Source organism: Chinchilla lanigera, unplaced genomic scaffold, assembly GCF_000276665.1.
Source record: "Chinchilla lanigera isolate Chin_1 unplaced genomic scaffold, ChiLan1.0 scaffold00021, whole genome shotgun sequence".
Lineage (NCBI taxonomy): Eukaryota > Metazoa > Chordata > Mammalia > Rodentia > Chinchillidae > Chinchilla > Chinchilla lanigera.
Genome location: NW_004955422.1, coordinates 24,803,116 through 24,815,699, shown reverse-complemented (window position 1 = coordinate 24,815,699; position 12,584 = coordinate 24,803,116). Strand labels below are relative to the sequence as shown.

The following is a 12,584-nucleotide window of genomic DNA, read 5'->3' as shown; positions in this document are numbered from 1 at the left end:
GCTCTTCCAGAACATTCTCTCCTCCCCTAACTTGACTCAGACCCAACACTGACCTCTATGGTCCCTTGACAACTTTAGGTTGTGCTTGTGTTTTCTAGTCTGCTTTCTGTCCCCAGCACGGCCCAAGACAGGATGGGGTACAGGGCATACACTCATCACCACCCATGGGCAGACACATATTGAAGGAAGACTGAATGGAAGCACAGCTGCTCCCTGTGGTCTCCACAGCCAAAGCAGTGAGCCCTCCTAACCCCAGCTCCTGGCCAGCTGTAAAGAGGCAGAGGGGCCCCGCCAGATCCTGAGTTGCTCTCAGACCTCCAGGGCACTCCAGGAGGGTGGCCAGGGTCTGTCTGCCCAGGAAGCCTTCCCTCCTTCCCTGCAAAGTGCCTTTCTGCCCACCTCCGCGATCCCATCCCTGAAGGCAGCCTGCAGGAAGCAGCCTCTCAGAGAAGAGCTCTCTTGCCCTGGGGCTGGTTCCCAGGAGACCTGGGGAACTGGCCAGGAAGAGTCTCTGGGTCCAGACTGGGCCAGAGGGCTCTACATGAGCTCATACTGCTGCTAATAATAGCCAGGCTTGAAGAGCAGCACAGTGCTCCACAGTTTACAAAGGCATTCCATGAAAATCATCTCACGGGTCCTTGTGGCAAGCCCTGGGTGAGGCAAGCCAGGAATCCTCATCCCTGTTCTACAGATGAAGAGCCGCAGAGAAGCTCAGCAGGATGGTGAGTCATGCCCAAGCCCACCAAGGTGGGTCACTACTCTCAGCACCCCTACTCCGAATCACGATTCAAGGAGTCTGTAAACTTGGCCATTGTATCTCTCACTACAAATTAGCATTTCCTTCTATTCTGAACCCACAGAACAAACCAGGGTTGTATTAGCAGCACCTGACTTTGTCACCAAAAGAAATCACAGATATTTTCATGCCCTGTGACAGTTGGTGCAGAAGTGTCAAAATATTGTTTACACTCATCAGTGCTTTGAAATTACAGTAGTTAACAGATCTGCCACAAGAGTTCACGAGTTAAAAAACATGCACATGACTATTTCATAACTGTGGAATCTATTTTAATAACTGTGTTTCAATACATTGAGTTTTCTTTGTGTTTCATATTAAAAATGTAAAACCTAAATCTTGAGAAAGGCATTCTCAGCAGAGGGCTTAAAGGGAGCCATGACACAAAATAAGAAGGAACCTATGTCCCCTCTGAAGCTGCCTCATCTGTGGGGCCCGGGTTGCTATCCCAAACCTGGCCCACCTCCAGGGCAAGATGCAGGAGCAGCAGAGCTCCACTTTCAAACCACATCTTACACGTTCTAAGAAGCCTTCCTTTCTGCAAGAAACGCACATAAATGTAAGGTGATGAATCTGTACAGTGAGGACAGAAGGAAGAGGTTTAGGCTTGGGGTCCTCTGGGGACCCTTGCACGTGTGACTGCAGCCACCTGGGTGATGGAACTGCTCTGCAGGAGAGAAAAGTGACCAGACATGAGGTTCTTCTGCAGAAACACAGCAAGTGACGAGTGGCCAGAACCCAGCAACGCCCCCAGCTAACTGAGGGCCAGGGAAGGAACCAATAGGACCAATAGGTTGTTGTGGGTTGTTTTTTTTTTTTTTTTTCCTGTACCAGGGATTGAACTCATGACCTTGCACTTGCCAGGCAGGTGCTTACGCCACTGAGCTATATCCTCAGCCCCAGGACCAATAGGTTTTTGAAGGCAGAAAATGTCCCCGCCCTCCCTCCCTCTCTGTCTCTGTCTCTGTCTGTCAGCAGTACTGGGGACTGGGGATGGAACTCAGGCCTTGCATACCCTGGGCAAATGCTCTGCTGAGCTCCATGCACACCCTGCTCTCTGTCTTCATTATGGCGATGGCTACAGACCTGGACGCATTTATTAAAACTTGTTTTACTGTATATATATTATACCTCAATAGACCTGACCTGGGCTGGGGTGGTAGAGCACTGGCTTCACATGATCTCCAGCACGTGTGTGTGCACACACAGACACACACACACACACCTGACCAAAAAAACAAAGCACAACAAAACCTCCACGGGGGTGGACTTTTCACTACACTCATAAGGAAACCCCAATTCTGTCACAGGGGTACCAGTCCCGCTGGCTGGACCCCTGCTCACCTCTCACCTTCACCTCCCCCAGGCCTCCTCTCCTCCTCTCCTGAATTCCTGCCACTTGCCCCACCCGCCAACAGAAGACCCGACTTGTGCTGTCCAGGTCTTTGCGCCCACTATTCCCCTGCAAGATTTCTCTGCCCTTCACCTCTGCTCGGCAGCTCAGTGACTCTGCCTCTGGCCCTCCACCTCCTCAGAGAGATGCCACCTCCTCAGAGCTGCCTCCCACGAGGCCCGTTACATCCGCCCTCACCTTTGGTTTCTTTCGCGGCAGGCATCATGAGCTCACCTCTGATACTCATATTTTGTTTGCTTGCTTGTGGAAAGTCTACCACTAGGAGGTAACAATCGGGGTGGAGCCAGCCCCATGCCAGGCACACCTGGCTGTGGCACAACAGCTGCCACACGAACAGACAGGCCTTAGGGGGCAGGGTGACTGTCCCACTGCACTCACTGAAGCAAACCACTTCTGGTCAGCGTTGCACTCCGAGTCTAAGTCGTTGATTCTGTGAAGCTAAGGTCTGTGGAAGCTTAAGACCCCAGCCGATCACCACTGAGGCCGCAGCCTCCAGCCCTGACCCAAATGTGCTGCTTCTTCCCAGGCCCCAGGGGCCCAACTGGCTGATGCACAGACAGACCCAGGAATGACAGGGCCGAGCTGTGGGCTCAGAACAGGAGCAGGATCCCCACCCAGCCCTCCTCTCCCACACTGCCTGGCCACCAGTCCTTCCCTTGGGCCAAGGCCCAGGCTGCCTGTCCATCTGCCACCCTGGCCCAGGGCCACTTGTCCCCAGCCCTGGCCCCATCCACTCATCCCAGCCCTGGAAGAACTGACCAGCAGGGTAGGCCAGCAGTAGCCACAGGAGAAGCATGCCAGTCCCACCCAAGAGGTTAGGGCAGCCATCTGCTGTCCCTTCTGCTGGTCTCCCAGGGGTCTGTCAAGATTCCAGATGAGATCACTGTACCTGGGCCCCAAGGACGGGACCGCAGAAGGCTCCACTTCCCACTCAGCCCAAATGCAAACTGGGCACAACCTCCAGGGGAGGGGAACCCAAAGACTCCATCCTTTCACAAGGAGGGCACTGAGGCCTGCTGGGGAGACAAGGACAACTCCAGGGTTGAACAAAAAGGGATTGTGGGCTCCTGTTTCCCAGCTCAGGCCTCAACCCATCCAGCTTAGCCTCTTCGGGTGCATGTGGGGCTCCGGTCTTCGCAGAGTTAAGGTCAAAGGTCCTGGAGAAGGAGGGTGGTGTCCAGCCAGGCATCACTGTGCCACACAGTGCCCTTGCAGCTGCGGGCATGGAGGCTGCCCACTCCTGGAGACCTACAGGGTTCTGCTTTTCAGAGAGAAAAGGGGGGTCCTGGCCCTGCATCTCCAACATCATAGATCACCGACCGGCAGGCTGACTCGGCCTGGCACAGACCAGGCACCACACATTCCTCCTTGTACCCTGGGTAGTCCCCAAACAGGTGAGGACCCTGAGTTCAGAGAGGTAATATATGTTGCCCAAGGTCACACCCTGAGTGGCACAGCCAGCATTCAGGTCCAGCTGGGCTCCTGTAAACAAGACTGAGTCCTTAAAATGGGACCAAGACAGTAATAGCTAACGTTTGCCAGGATTTGTGGCCTTCTCTGTGTGTGCCAGGAGGAGCCCAGGCAGAGCCCAAATAGCCATTATCTCTTGCACTATGAGGACCCTTTTGCGGAGGGTGCTGTTATTTATTATCTTATTCCTACTCTACGGAGGCCAGATGGAGGCTCAGGAACAGGAGGTCCCACAGTCGGTCAGGAGCCTGCCTCCCAGGTCTGTGCAGCTCTGTGCATGACCCAGACATTCCCCAGCAGGAAAGGGGTGTGTGCACGAGTGTGTACTCGTGTGTGAGTGTGCTGGGGGCGGGGGATACGCCTGGACACCGACTTGTCACTGCCCCTTCTGCGCCTCCCTCTGCGCCTGTCAGCGTCCCTGCAGTCCTCACCATGTGAACAGGAAGGAAGGCAGCTTTGGAGATGTTGAAAACAACTCCCAAGGGCCTCTGGGCTGCAGCCAAGCCTCTAGTGGAGTAGGGAGATGAGGTCTCTGGGAATGGAAATGAGGCTCCAAGAGTCAGGAGGGTGGCTCAAAGATCCCCAGGCTCAGACCTGACCTCTGGGACACCCCATAATCTGAGCCCTTCCTCCTGCCATTCCCCTGTTCAGCATCCTAGAAAGAATACCAGGAAACCTCATCTTTGTTCCACTTACTTGCTGTGTGACTGCTGGCAAGCATCTTAACCTCTCTGGGCTTCACTTCACACCTGTGTAGTTGGCAGGGGCTATGGACCTTGGAAGATCCCTGCTCTCATGCATAACAAGGAGGAAGGGCTGATGTGAAACCTGTAATTAATAATGCAATCATAGTTGGGCGAGTGCCCCAAAGGAGCCTCTGAGAAGCTCCACGGTGTCTGTCTAACACAAGAGCCCACAAGGACAGGAGCAGCTGCTGGGGAAACCAGTGACGAGCAGGGAGCTGCCAGGGCACAGGCCGGGGTGGGAAGAGCGCAGGGCCGGGCCTGCAGCAGCTGCTGTGCAGAGCGGGAGCAGGCTGGAACCTGGGTGGAGCGGGGTGGGAGGACCACACAGGCCCTGCTCAGCCTTGAGGCAGGGCCAGGGAGGGGGAGCAGGGAGAGGATGGCATAAGCGACGAGGACCCTGAGGAGCAAGCAGGCCTGGGCTGATCCCACACAGCTAGAGGACCCCCATACTGCCCGCCTTCTCTTCCGGGCCGGCAATGGGAAACTATTCACTCTGCCCTAGCATGCAGGAGCCCAAGGCGGATCTCCGTTAGCAAAGGCACCTGGTTAAGTCTGAGGCATCACCTTCAGACATCCAGGGAAGAGGGACTGGAGCAGCAGGGGACGCAGTGTGGGGCATGCAGGGGACAGATGTGTCCTGGAGTGCCCACCATGCAGTTCAGCTCCGTGCACCCCTCCCAGGCCGCCGCCCGGTCAGGACCCACAAAGCCACACCCAGAGCCAGCACAGCCCTTGCTGCCAAGGACCCAGACCAGGGCAAGGCGATGCTGAGGGTGAGGGCTGAGCCTGCATGAATGATGGCTGATGAGCCCAATCCCCTTACATCCCTGCTTTCTCCCGTTTAACCCCCACAGCGACCCCAAGGTAAGCAGACTGAGGCTCATAAAGGGAAAGCTCAGGAAGGAAAAGGCAGAGGCAGGACTCCAGCCCAGGTCTGCTGCTCTCACGCCCCAAGCAACTGGGAAGCCTGCTACTCCCACCTCCAGTCCTTGTCACCCTCAGGGCAGCCAGTGAACACAGAGGCAGCGCTACCCTGGGGGCCCAGTGAACACCAGGCCAGCCTAGCCCAGAACACCCGAGTCTCGGGCTCTCCCCCCACCCCGGCACGAGTTCCTCCTTGCACCCAAGGGGCGTGAATGGGACTGCAGATGAGCTCATACATGTGGAGGGTGGGGGAGTGACCAGGAAGAATCTTGGCTGTGAGTCAGGCCCTCGCCTTGAACTTCAACAAGTTCCTCTCTTAGGGTCTCCCTCTGACTCAGAGGCTCCTTCCCCTCCTCTGTGCCCAGGACGGTGCTGGCCATGCCATACCATGGAACTCTATTCCTCCTAGGTGCTGCAAGAAAGGGACTGCACTCCCATGGCACAGGCAGGAAGACTGAGGCTTGGTGAGGGGGTTTGCACAGGGAGATCATGAATAGGGAGGAGGTGACAAAGTGAGGTTAGGTCTCAGCCTCGCCTCAAAGACAGAGCCTGCCTGTGAGACCCCACAGCCTTTATTCTCCTCCTCCCCAGGATCCTGAGTCAGGCCACTGCTACAGACAGAGAGAAACAAAGCAGCCCCCAGCCACTCAGTGCCGCCCCCAGGCAGGCCCAGCTCCCTCCCCCAGACTCCCACCCCTGGCCGTCTCCAGCTCTTCTCAAACCATCTCCACAGCCTGACCTGTCTTTCATTTAATCACACACACTGACTTCACTGAGCTCCTCTGGGTGGCAGGCACTATTCCGGGAGCTGGGCGCAAAGATGGCCACTCAAGGCTCTCCCAGCTGTAACGTCCCCTCCCCTAGGACCTCTGCCTAGCCCCTCCCCTGAGTGCCTGCTGGCCTCCATCATCATCTCCAGGCCAGAACTGGGCACCCTTTATAGACGGGAGGGGCATGGCCCTCCACCGCCCCCAGCAGAGAAAGGAACAGAGGAGAGGGAAAGCAGGAAATTCTTAGGAGATTAACGGGGAACTGCCTGAGGGCGTGTTCCTCTCTTGGGCAGCCTGGCATCTGCATGTCACTGGGCCCCCTAGGGACCCAGATCCCAAATGCCTGCCCTCAGAAGCCTGGGGGCCTCTGGTACACCTTCTCCCGACTTGGGGACCCGCTAGCCTGCATCCATGGTCCCCCAGCCCCAGCCAGCTTCCCGGGACCCTCAAATCTAAAAGGTTACAAAATCACCCCCTGGCTACACTCTTCATGGCTCCCAGCACCCGTGGGAGGAAGCCTGCAGGGCAGCAGAGCACAGCAGGAGTCTGTACAGATCAGCTCCAGGCAGACTAAGCAGGATTTCCTGTGTGTCTGTGTGAGGGTAATGTGTCACAGCTAGTATGTACATGGATGTGTGACTGTACGTGTGTATGCCCTGGTTCTGCAAACGCTACATGCCTGACATTTGTATGGTCTGCGCTTGTGTCCCTGCTTCTGTGTATGTGACCTTGTGTCACATCTACGTGATGTCTTCGGGGGTGTCTCCTTGGTGGGTGTCTGTTGAGCCTCAGGTAAGTGTGAAAATCTGCTGCTCTTTGGGAAAGAGGCAGTGGGGGCACCTGGGTGGTAAGAAGGTGTCTGCCACCTGGCATGGTGGACCTGTGGCTTTCGGTGGAGGCTGGCACATGTGTATAACATCTGTGTGGGTTTGAGTGCATGTGCTCAAGTATGTATACTTCCAACACACCTGACGGCATCTCCAGACTGCCTGTCCATCGTTGGGATACGTGAGAGTGTGTCTAGCAGTGTGAGACGCGTGGATAAAGCTGTTTCCTAGCCTGGGGCCTCCTTGACAGTGTGAACGGGTGTGTATCCACTGGTAACGTGGGTGTGGGAGGCCGGAGGTGGGACACTCATACAGGTCTATGTACCTCTGTCAGTGTAGATCCTCCAATGCTTTGTTTGTTTGTGAGACAGGTTCTCACTATGTAGTTAGTTCAGGCTAGCCTTAGCCCAGGCTGGCCTCCAACTTGAAGCAATCCTCCTGCGTCAGCCTCCTGAGGGCTGGGATGAGAGGTGTGCGCCACAACACCCAGCGAGATGCTTCTTGAAGCCTACAACATCAGCGTTTCCCTGGATGTATCCATGAGATTGTGAGTGCCTGAGGGCTCCGAGCTTGCGCTGTGAATGTGCATGTGTTTGTCTATGTGAGACAGCATGTACCCAGCTCCTCAAGGAATGCCGGCAGTCCTAAGAGCTCCTTATCCACCCAGGCCACGCAGCCACTGCCTCACATTTTCCATCTTAGGAGCTGTCCCCTCCCGCTGTGACAGGCAAACAGCTGAGGATTCTTAAGAGACCCAGGATTTGGAGCAGGCTTCTCCAGGCCACCTCTCAGTCCCACGGGGGAGGCTGGGACTCTGGGCAGGAACTAGCCTTCTCCTCTATCCAGTGACACACTGAAACTCTCTCCCCCTGCATCATCCAGGAGCTGAAAATAGAAGAGCTACACACAGTGGTCTGTGGTGCAGTCTGGCACCCAGGAGGCACTCAGAAAATACTCACCGAATGAATGAATGAATGAATGAATGAACGAACAAGGAACAGGTTAGAGAAAGGTGATGACCAGGGTGCGCACTAATATTTCCTGAGCACTAAAGGGTCTCCTGCCGCTGGGCAGGCATGCTTATCCCCTGGAAGACACAGCTGCTCGTCCGGGGACACGAGCACACGTCCCCTGCCCCCACCTGCAGGCTCCAGGCCCTCAGCCTGTTCTATGCACCAGTTGCTCTCTACAAATCTTAGTCTAGAGCCTGGCCCACAACAAGATCCCTCTCACCAATCCATGTCCCGGACACACTTAGCAACAGAAAGCTCAGTGCACTGCTCCCCCTGTAGAAAGAACAGGGCCCTGAGTTAGACCAGCTGGGGTGGGAATCCTGGCTGCAGGAGCTGGAACCTCCATTCACACATCTGTATCATGGCAACTGGGATGAATGAAGCGCTCCCTCTGGGTCCTTCTCAATAGACATCTAGGCGGCTAGCACCTCAGACACACATCTAGAACATCCAGGGAGGTGGGGAGCCTGCTTCCTAGTGGCCACGTGCAGAGTAGGGAATGCGATCACACCTTCCTGTCATCCCTGGAGCAGCTCCTGATTTATTAATATTCTAAGGCTAAGGAAATCCATTCTCCTGGCTTCTCTAGTTCCTCCAAGAATGAACACACAGATAAACATCCTGCCTGCTCATTGGCTAAGGGTAACAACAATTCCCCATGAGATGTGGGATCTCACTGCTTGCAAAATGTTTTCCTGACTGCTGAAAACAATCCTTTGAGGTTGTCCAGACAGGCATATAGATGAGGAAAAAAAAGCAACTCAATAGAGACCAGGTAACCTGTCTACAGCCACACAGCAAATGGCAGAATCAGGTCCCAGAGCCAGGGCTTTGGGCTCCAGCTCTGATTCTTGTATCCCCACCAGTGAGCTCCTAGCTTGACCTCACCCCGTGGCAAAGGGGTATCTTTTAGTGGTCACGGGTGGACTCAGACCACCGGGGCTCTGATGGTCAAACACAGTTGATGTGCCTGCTCTGCAGATACAGCTGCATCTCTCGAGGTGAAACCTCAACAGTCAGTAACCTTCAGACTTCCTTGGCTAGCAGGGACCTTGGGACTGTAGCCACCCCATAAATCTCCCCCGAACATTCCTCAAGAAATCACAACCACCAACATTTTGGACTGATTACAAGCTGCTTTCCACAAATCCTATGTCTGTATCAAAGCATCCAAGGTCATCCACCCTCTGAATCACTCAAGCCAGCTTACTACTGTCTCTGTAGGAGCCCTTTCTGTCTTTTCACTGGGAGAGAGTTGTTCCATTTCTACACTTTCCTCACTTGGCCCGCAGGGGAGGGCCTCACGAGATGGGAGATCCAGGCGATCTGGGAGATCCAGAGCCACTGGAGAGTCCCTCCCTGGCTCAGTCCTCAGTGTCCCCACTGCCCACCCGGGAGATGAACTTGAACAGGGCCACCCATGCACTCAGGTATCCTCCGCTCAGCCCAGTCCCGGCCTTCGCTGGACACACTGGCAATCTGGAGTCTTTTCCCCGGTTACCTAATTTCTGTATATCAGAAACCAAGTGGACCAGAGAGGCAAGAAACAGGATCTTAATACACTCTTACTCCAACCCCTAACTGCTGGGAGAGCTTGCTCTGAGACCCGGAGCCAGCCCCTTCCCCGCTCCAGCCTCAGCTTACTATCTGAAGGATGAACAAAACCCCGCCTCCTGTCCTAGCCCTGACACTGACGGCCCACGTTCAGTCTTCCCTCCGCTTGTGGGAGGTCGGCAGTCAGGTGAACAAAACTCCAGGAGGGCCGGGGATCTAGCTCTGCAGCACAAGCGCCTGCCTGGCAAGTGCAAGGTCTTGAGTTCGACTCCCAGTACCAGAAAAAAAAAGAAAAAGAAAAAGAAAAAGAAACACTCTACCCTGTAGAATGAGATGCCTACCACATTAGTCTCCGAAACAGAACTCCAGAGGAGTCAAGGGACTGGCCCAAGTGCACAGCAAGAATGAGCACAGTCTGCCCTTGCTCACCTCTCTTACCAATCGCCTTCCCTTCTCTGGCCTCCACACTGTTCTCAAACCCAATGAGCCTCTTCCAACTTCCCCTCTCCTGGAACGTTCTTCCTGCACCTCCCAATTCAGCTGGCTCCATGTCATCCCAGCTCTTGGCTTCCCTAAGCCCTGGCTCTACCTTTGCGCTCCTGGCACACTTACCCTTCTCTACCCTTACCACAATCTGTACTGTGCTTTATCTGCGGCTCCTGTTTAACCCTGGTCTCTCCAAGGCACCTTGAAAACAGGCAGTGCAGCCCTGTTCACATCTGTATTCCCAGATCTGCACTAGCACCCAGCAGGCTGTATATAAACAGATGGTGAATAGATGAATGAACGAGAGGCTAGGAGAAAGAGTCAGCCTGTGTGTGACAGGTGGGGAGGAGGACAGACTACGCACCCAGAGAATCCACGTGACAGGTGCTCCCCACATCTCTGGAGAACAGCGGTGTCTCAGGTACTCAGAGGTTGACTGCGTGCCAGGCACTCTAGTGGTATTTGTACACATTATCTCATCTAATCCTTAACGGTGGAAGACGTGCAACGGTCCCACTTTCACACATGAGAAAATCGGTGCACAGACATTAAGTATTTTGCCCAAGATCCGCCAGGAAACTACAGATCCCAGCTCCAGTAGTGGCCTGAGGCCTACGCGGGAAGCCTGAACAACTGAACAGATGGCAGAAACCGAGGCTCAGCCCTAGTCCAGGCACTGGCCTGTTCCCAGCGGGGCCCTGGGCCCTGTGAGACCATACGCTCAACTCCCAAACTCCTGGGACCACTTTCCCTTCTAAACAGGCACAGGTGGCCCGGACAGACTTGGGGGTTCTACATGATGACCTCCTGGAACGGACAGGAGCCCACAGGGGTGGGTACATGAAGGGACCCTGACGCGAATCACTGTGACCCCTTCCTTTTCTGCCAGGGTGAGCAGTGAGGGTGAGGGGCTCCAGGTCTGGGCACAGAGCAGCTCAGGCTGAGGGTTCTGGAAGCATCCAGAGGCCAGGCCCCCTCTCCCTCCTCCTGCCCATCCCTCACTTGCTCTTTATTCACCACTGGTTTGGAAAGCCTAGAAGGGCTCACAGAACCTCTGATCGTCAGCACTGAAGAGCGCCTTTGGGAAGACTAATCTTCCCACTTAACAGATGAAGAAACTGAGGTCTGTCCTGAGGAAGGGTCTGAGGCTGATGGGGTAGGCTGTGCTTCAGACAGACCCTGCTCTATTCTACAAACATTTATTAAACACATGTGAGAGACACAACTAAGAAAGACGCCAACACTCTTAAGGAGGGAGAAACCTTTGGCCAAAAGCACCACATAGCAAAGTTAAGTGCTGCGGGCAGACATAAATCAACAGAGTGCTGTTAATTCCCTGGCTCCCAGCCAGGGGCACTCTGGGTGCTGTGCCAAGTCATCAACTGACAAGCGCAGGCAACATTTCGGTCTCTTCCAAAACTGTGCCTGGCCTGTGGCAGTAGAGCCCATGATTCCAGTTTCCCAGAACAAGGCTAACACGAGAGGGCTGGACTGTCCCTACAGCTAACATTGGTGCCAGGTAGGTAGCAGGTGATGGAGGCCGGCAGTGACTGACGTGCTCATGTCCACTGAAAGGGCCAAGGTAAAGCCTGTTCCCCTGGGAAACTCCCAGGTCCGCACATGTCCTCAGGGAATGCTCCTTTCAGGCAGGCAGTGTCCCTCCTCCCACTGGGAACATGGGACTGTCTGGTCTGAGACAGTGAGCAAGAGGGGCCGGTGGGGCAGTAGTATTCAAAACCTGCAGCACAGAGGGCAGAAGACAGCACACTGCAATTTAGGAAGCTGCCTCTGCACCGGCTCTCCCACGACATCAACCTCCCAGGCTGGAGGACCGTTAGACTGGGCGGAAGTGGACTCTAGCCAAGGGGATGTTCCCAGATGTCATGCTTTCAAACCGGACCCGCCCTAAAAGGCAGGCAGGGACAAGCCTGCGTTGGGGAAGCCCTGCATAAAGACTCAGAATTGTGTTCCAGCCTCTCCTTGGCAGGGATGGCCACAGGTTTCTCTGGCAGCCTGCTCACCAATGCCTGCCCCAGAAAGGAGAGCCTCTACTACCCACAACCACAGCTTGCTGGCCTGGGGGCGGGGTTCCAGTGGCTGAAAGCAGAGGTCCGGCCACTCACTGCCTACCCACCCCCACCCATCTAGGCACCATCCAAATCCCCACTCTCCAAGTCCGGGCTTTCTGAAAAGTGTCCTATCCAAGTCCGTCCTCAGCAGAGGGCTTCCCAAATAAAGTGGAGATTGGGGAGAGGGAGCACTGACCTCAGGGGTACTCAGGGAGTCTGGGCCCCCTCCACAGCTTATTTACTGGGAAAGCGGGCGGTTGGTGCCTTTGGCTCGGGGGCCCAGGTCAGCCCGACCCCCAGCCCCTCGGCGCCCCCACCTTGAGATAGTCGTTCTCCGAGCGCAGCTCCTCCAGTTCGCGCATGAAGCTGCCGGGCCCACAGTCCAGCATCTCCTCGGTGAGGTCGGAGAAGGCGAGCGAAGCACTGAGCGGCAGGCGGCTGCTGCCCACCGACGACGCGGCCACCGACGGCTCCTCCGGGGAGGCGGGCGGCCGTGGAGGCTGCTGCGAGGCCGG

At 55.5% G+C, this 12,584-nt stretch overlaps 1 protein-coding gene across 2 annotated transcripts in view; it reads right to left on the bottom strand.

Annotated features, from left to right (window-relative positions):
- The window catches only part of Soga1 (suppressor of glucose, autophagy associated 1), a gene marked incomplete at its 5' end in the record, with an annotated part of 62,312 nt that extends 49,728 nt beyond the window's left edge, over positions 1–12,584 (bottom strand). For both annotated transcript variants that reach the window (XM_005384729.2, XM_005384730.2), the window contains 1 exon segment: positions 12,387–12,584. In XM_005384729.2, the coding sequence (XP_005384786.1) occupies positions 12,387–12,458 (72 nt within the window).